At 39.0% G+C, this 7,161-nt stretch overlaps 1 protein-coding gene across 1 annotated transcript in view; it reads left to right on the plus strand.

The window, feature by feature from the left end:
* Positions 1–6,528, plus strand: part of a2m2e (alpha-2-macroglobulin 2, member e) — a 22,519-nt gene extending 15,991 nt beyond the window's left edge. The window contains exons 28-37 of the mRNA XM_007575572.2: positions 963–1,037; positions 1,324–1,486; positions 1,567–1,754; positions 2,292–2,504; positions 2,735–2,853; positions 3,961–4,051; positions 4,158–4,226; positions 4,313–4,418; positions 4,512–4,550; positions 6,357–6,528. Coding sequence (XP_007575634.1) covers positions 963–1,037; positions 1,324–1,486; positions 1,567–1,754; positions 2,292–2,504; positions 2,735–2,853; positions 3,961–4,051; positions 4,158–4,226; positions 4,313–4,418; positions 4,512–4,550; positions 6,357–6,361 — 1,068 coding nt within the window. The 3' untranslated portion in view covers positions 6,362–6,528. The remainder of the gene's footprint in view (positions 1–962; positions 1,038–1,323; positions 1,487–1,566; positions 1,755–2,291; positions 2,505–2,734; positions 2,854–3,960; positions 4,052–4,157; positions 4,227–4,312; positions 4,419–4,511; positions 4,551–6,356) is intronic.
* Positions 6,529–7,161: the final 633 nt, after the last annotated feature.

Below are 7,161 nucleotides of genomic sequence, written 5' to 3' on the forward strand. Positions count from 1 at the left end.
ACCACCCGAGGAGGGTGAGAGGGGAATTTTTATTTTTTTATGGCCCCCTGTCAGTCAGGGGCCCTTGGAATTGTCCTAACTTTTCCCCCCTTTACATTGCCCCTGCCTCTGGTAGAATGACAGCAGTTATCATCTTATTATTACAGAATTCACAGCAACTTCAATATTTCTAATTTAACTATGTAAAAAACAGGGCTACACAATATACTGTGAATGAATGATCACTCACAAATGATGTTGTTCAAAACTAAAAGTTGCAGAGTGCGCATATGAGTGGAAGATAGGCATGTATCACAGCTGTCATCGCAATATTTATGAATATTATCGCCATCAGCAGATTATTTAATATTGTGGAGCCCTTTTAAAAGACAACATTGTAATTTTTCTCTAAGGAATCATTTGAAGCTGTCTGTGGGTTTTGACATTCCTGCATAATTTCCTAAAATGTTTATGTTCAGATTTAAGCTTTTGCCGTAGGGTTAGGGTTAGACCATATGTTTTATTTGGCCTAAACATAGACAAAACTTAACATTTAATCTTTCTCAGTAAGGTCTCTTTTCTGTTCTTTTTTCACACTCGTTTTTTCAAACAAAAGAAAAATTGCATGATAGATTTTTCACTAATGGAATAATTAAACATTTGGATGATATTCTAATTAACTGAGAAACACTTGAAGGTTCATAGAAAAAAAAAATAACCCAAGATGATTTATTTGTGGCTTACAGCAGACGTTGCTGCCTCCTACTGGTGCTCTGCTGAGCAGCAGCCAGATCATTTCTTTTACATACAATGACATCTTGCCAGAATTGTTACAACTGCTTTTCCTGAAACCAAAATATATTTTTTTATGTGAGATGTTGGCTAAGCATGCAAAGGATCTGTAATAAACATACCACTTGTCCTATCTGTGACTAGCGATCGTCCTCTCATAACCAAATCTCTGTGATGGTTCGTCTCCACAGGGTGGAGTGTCTGATGAAGTGACCCTAAGCGCTTACATAACCGCTGCCTTTTTGGAGATGAAAATATCCTCAGATGTGAGTAAATCTGAACAATTCTTCATGTTTCTTACCTGACATCTTGTAATTTTATGGATGTCAAATCCCAGCCTGTAATTAAATAAACATATGTTATAGTTAAGATTTAGCTATTTAACTATAAGGAGACTCCTCTTTGTTTGCTGATTGGTTCATTATGTATTGTGTGAGTAACTTGAGAGAAATTTGAGAATGAAGGTTAAAACTGTGCCTAAAGAAACTCAATCATATTCAATATATAGTAGACTTGAAATAATCAACACTGTGGTATTTTGAATTGTCAAAGGATCGTGTGGTGGCACAGAGCCTGTTGTGCCTCAAAGAGTCCATCAATGATTTCAGCAACACCTACACCACAGCTCTGCTGGCGTACGTCTTCACACTGGCTGGAGACATGGAGACCAGAGCTCACCTCCTGCAGCACCTCGACTCAGTGGCCATCAAAGACGGTGAGTCGAGGTTTTGCTGGAAACGACTGACCAGATCAGATCAGTCTTTAGTCATGTTGTTTCTGGATGGTTGTTTTTAGGTGGTTTCATCCACTGGTCTCAGAGATCAGCAGAAACATCAGCCTCTCTGTCTGTGGAGATCAGCTCCTATGTGCTGCTGGCCAGACTCTCTGCTTCCCACACTGCTGAAGACCTGGGGTACGCCTCAGGGATCGTTCGGTGGTTGACGACTCAGCAGAACTACTACGGAGGATTCTCCTCCACTCAGGTACTGGTTTTTTGTTCATATGACAAACCCGTATTACCTCATATCCAAAATGTTTAACATGTTCAAAAGACAATGTAAGTCTAAGTCATAATAATATCCTGAGATCTGGAACTCACAAACTCCTGAGTAGGAAAACCAGTGCAGTGCCAAGAGGCAATGATGCGTTTTTTTTCCAGAGATTGGCAAACATGATGACCATTTATTCTAGGGTACACTTGCAACTTTACTCTGTATCTACACAGCAGCAGTGTCCTGCAAAAATCCTGCAAAAATCAGTAAAAATATCATCAAACATGACCCAACCAGTCAGTTGAACAATAAACTTGTCTGACCTCTCATCTCCTGTTTGGTATTGGTTGAGTGAAATTATTACATTTAGTTATGGAATTAAGACTCTACAAAAATGTTCCCTTTTTGAAATGCTTCCTTTCCTTGTTTGCATTTTAGGCTTACAAATGCTACTCGACAACATCAATACTCATACAGTTCTGGGCAAACACCTTGTTCTGTCATTGTCTTGTATTTTGTGTGCTGTAGGACACGGTGGTGGCTCTTCAGGCTCTGTCCTTCTACTCCAGTCTGGTGTTCAGTCCTGAAGGTTCCAGCACAGTGACAGTTCAGTCTCCCAGTGGTCCGCTGACCTTTGATGTGACCCCAGACAACAAGCTGCTCTACCAGGAGAAGATGCTGCAGGGCGAGGCAGGAAAGTACAGCCTGGAGGTGAAGGGGACTGGATGTGCCTCAGTTCAGGTCGGTGGCAGCTTCCCATCACGAAGGAAAGTGACTTTTGTTCATTTCAATAATTCTGAAACTATATATAAAATATATATTTTTATTTTTAAATATAAACAAATACTACAATTAACAAGTACACATAATTCATAGATCTTATTTTTGACTGTGCAAAGTTAGGCCAAAGTAAAATGTTCACCAGTTTACTTTCTAAAGATGAATAAACTCTCCTCTCTTGTGTTCCTCAGATCTCTCAGCACTACAACATCCCTCCTCCTCCTGATGCCACCACTATGAGCGTGGAGGTTTTACTGGAGTACGACTCCTCTCACAGACCACCCAAAGCCAGCCTGAAACTCGTCTCGCAGTAAGTCAGAAACATCAGGTTAACGGATGGATACAAAAAATCTTCAAGGCCTCTTGAGTTCAGTTAAATCCATCATCAAGGAGACTAGTGAGGGAGGACACAAGGTCGCCGTCACTACGCTGAAGGAGTTACAAGCTTCAGCAGCTGAGCAGCTGTCCAGGTTCTTCACCACTCAAAGCTTTGTAGAAGAATGGGAATGAGAAAGCCACTGTTGAAGAAATCTTAGATCAAGGCTCAACTAGAGTTTACCGAAAGAGAGGGAGACTCTGTGGTGAAGAGGCAGACAGTGATTTGTGAATATATGCATCATTGCATATATTCATCTTAGTCATTATTTTGTAGAAATCAGTTTTTACTTTGATATTAAAGAGTTTTTTTATTTCTATTTTTTGTCAAAGCCAAATTTGGTTGATCATGATTGATTTGTAAATGCAATAAAAAAGGTGAAACATCCAAGAGGATCAATATGTACTAAAGTCACTCTACATTCTGCTCTCTGCTTGTCAAACAGCTTCTTTTTTTTTTACCTCAATGAAACTGATGGACGTAGATTTTAGGGTTCATCATGGCTCTGTATAGTTGCTTCTGCATTTGGTGAATTTGTAACACACCTTTAGAAAAACATCCCCAAACCACAATACTTCCACCACCGTGCTCGACTGTGGGAGTGGAGGTCTTGCTCCTTGCTCTTCCCTTGCAGCTGTGAGCTGATCCCTTTCTTGTGATCATCTTGTATTTCCTCAGTGTCAAACTTTTTGCACCTGCAGTTTTTTTGTCAACTTCTCACCAAGCTGCCTGCTGACTGGCTTGTAGCCCATTCCTGCCTTCTTCAAATACAACAAACTCGTATGTTCTTTGTACGCACAGCAAGTTGAGGTTAAGAGTATCTGTTTCTGACCTCTTATCTCTGAGTGACACAATTCTGTCTGGCATCTTATTTCAATCAATATTATTCAAATGGAGTTTTACTTTTGCTGAAATGCTTCATATTATTTTTGGACTTTTTTGTGGACATTTTGTCTCTTAGCATAAAATGAAGTCCCTGCAAACAAATAGAGATTGTATTTCTCCACTTCAACTACTGCACAGTCTGTTTCTGTGTTCCAGGTACAGTGGGAAAGAGGTGAGTACCAACATGGTGATCCTGGATATCACCTTGCTCTCAGGATTCATCCCTGACCCGCAGTCTTTGAAGAACGTGAGTAAAGCAGCGACTTCAACCTGAACCCAGGTGTTAGCAGAACTCTGGACCTGATCTCACAGTGGCGCTGATAATAAGGCTGCTGAATGTCTTCTGCTCACAGCTTGAAAAAGCTCTGCTGGTGGATCGGGTTGAACACAAGAACGACCATGTCGTGGTGTACTTGGAGGGGGTGAGACCAACCAGCAGCTCAGAACAACACAATATGACAGATGAATTTGTCACTCTGTTAAATTTCTGTTTTTGTTTTCTGTTCAGCTTGTGAAGGGGACACCGATCAACCACAGCCTGGAGCTCCTGCAGAAGATTCCTGTTCAGAACCTCAAACCAGCAGTGATCGCCCTCTATGACTACTACCAGCCCAGTAAATACTTACAAAAGAAAAAACATAATTTGAGTCACATTACCTTTTAGATAAATGAAATAACACATTTCCTATCACATCTTCCTCTTCTAGCTGACAGGACTGAGAAGGAATACAATGTGGCCAATCAAGGTACAAAAAATATCTGATATAATTAAACATCAACAACATTAATAGCCCAAATCTTTTCTTTTTATTATTATTGAAATGCACAAAATGTCTTGGGGTTAGACTCAGACTAAAAAATGTATTTGTGGCATCCAGAGGTGGGCACCACTAAAAAATTAAATTAAATGTGCTAACCTTAAAGCAGAGGTTCCCAAACTGTGGGGCGCGCCCCCTAGGGGTGGTGCCGTGTCATTGCAGGGGGGGCGCGGGAAGCCGTCTGGATGAAAAAAAAAACCCAAACATGAACACTGTATGCGCTGGGTTTTTACCTTAGAATGGCCAACTCTGTTATTCCTATGTCAATTTGATACAGTAGAGGCTTCCACACTTCCCATATTTGTGTCCTCTGTCACTTTTATCAGCAGTTAAAACTGTTTAATCCGTTGTTAACATGTTGTAACCTGTTTTTCTGAGCCGCCTTTAAACGCAACATGAGCGCTACGACGTTCACGCTGGGTTTACACCAGTGAAGGAGACCTGCTGCTGCTGTGCGGAGCTACACAGGTTTGTGTTAGAATCACGGCAGCAAACCAGCAAAACGCAAAGAACTTTTCACAGTTTTTCCCTCCAAACTAACCGACTGAGTTGAGTAAAGCTGTTGGATGCAGGTAATGTTAGCTAAAAGATGACTAGCTAATATCAATACAGAACCTTAAGCTTAACAAGTACCTTGTAGGCTACCGATGTTGGTGTCTATTTTCAGCTACCTACATTCATTTTGCCCCCAAAAAAGTCGATGCGTCACACGCATCGTTTCAACCAGACAGCCATTTGTAATCCATTGGGGGGGTCGCAGAAAATGTTTGGGAACCACTGCCTTAAAGCAATAGTCATGAATATTAATTCTATTAATGCTAGTCCGCGGCTACTGCAACACGGTTATTAGCAGACCCTAATGCTACAAGATAGCATTTTGCCCACAACAGGGTCAAACTTGTTACTGAACTGTTTGCGCTGCAAAAGGTGATTCTTTGGTTCAGACATTTCAATAATAGTTTCAGTTTTATAGTTGTTGAGTATTACTAACCGTTTCAGATTTTTGCCTAATTCACCATGTAGGAGAGGAAATGGACCTGCTGTGTAAATGGACCCACCCACTTCACAATAAGAGCACTAAAATAAACATTTAACTTCTTCATGTAAGAAAATTTAAACACAAATTGTTGAAATTTATTAAACTGAAGGTTTACCAAACAGCCAGGCAAAGTAGTGCTTTAGAATTTATCTGGAAAAATTTATTTATTGCTAAACATTTTCAAAGTTAGCAAAAACTCAAAAGTGCTAAAGAAAAAAAATTGCTCTGCTATTAGCCAATTAGTGCAGGGACTTCTAAACGTTTCACCTTTTGTCATCCAAAATAATAATAAAAAATAATTTCAGACCTTTCCATTTGCTGTTTTTTGTTTGTTTTGTTTTTATTTGTTTGGGTTTTGCAAGCGAGAGAAAACAATAAATCAACGACAGTTTTTGTCATGTTACCAGCAAGAATTCAAAACTAGTTTTACCATTGGCCAGAACCAATGAAAATCTTTCATAGCATTCTCAAATTGAAATAGTTTTGATTTGTAAAGGTTGTGTATATTTTCCTTTGGCTTTGTTCTCTTAAAGGTCGCCTAAAACAATATGGTGTTTTTGTAGAAAAGCAGCGTACAGCATTCAGATTTTGCTAAACTCTACAGTACTGTATTTAAAAAAACACATGCTTGGTTATTTTATGGAACTCTACTTATTATTAATAGTGATATATTTTCTTTTCTTTTTCCTCTGCAGTTTGAAGACTGACCTGAGCCATCAGTGATTCCAAATTTCCTTCAGTTTCTTTTTACAGCTAACATGAATTGTCTCTTACAGTTTACATTACATTTCAAGTGTATGTTTTTATGTTCATATGCAACTAAAGCATAATGGATAATATAATAAAATAAACTGATCCTTAAAAATGTTTCACAGTGCTATGATTATACCATTTGACCGTAGGAGACAAAGTTGTGCGTGTCCGTGTATATATACAACTTAAGCATGTACATACATGCTTAAGTTAAACTTTTTTTGTTGAGCGGCCATACATGCACAACTTAAGCAATTTGATTATTATTAATACAACCTTTTTTAGCCTAACATTTTAGATTTTTATTAGTTTAGCAGCAAATTGGTTGTGCATTATGACCTTCAATAATATTGAATCTTTCCATTTGTATAATTAACTATAAAAAATATTTTAAAACAATACTCAAATTTATGGAAAAATTGTGATCAGGCTGAAGGTGAGACTGAGTAAGGATAAAATAGACTATTGTCAGAAATAATGTATATCGCCCCGGCACTTTGAATAATGTAAGAATACCTTCATTTTATCAGCGGCTAAGAGGATTTTGACAGTGAAAAACTGTCTGATTTGTTCTGGCAAACGTCCATCATGAATGCTTGATTATTATTGGTCCCAATTTGACGCGACTTACGCTTTGGGGAGGAGCATCAGGGAGTCATTTCTCCCGATGAAGGACAACAGAAAGTAGGAATGGGTCCGGCAACACCAATGCTTCGGCGCATGCGTCAAGCACATAGCCCAAAACCC

The sequence above is a fragment of the Poecilia formosa genome, unplaced genomic scaffold, assembly GCF_000485575.1.
Source record: "Poecilia formosa unplaced genomic scaffold, Poecilia_formosa-5.1.2 Scaffold381, whole genome shotgun sequence".
Taxonomy (NCBI): domain Eukaryota; kingdom Metazoa; phylum Chordata; class Actinopteri; order Cyprinodontiformes; family Poeciliidae; genus Poecilia; species Poecilia formosa.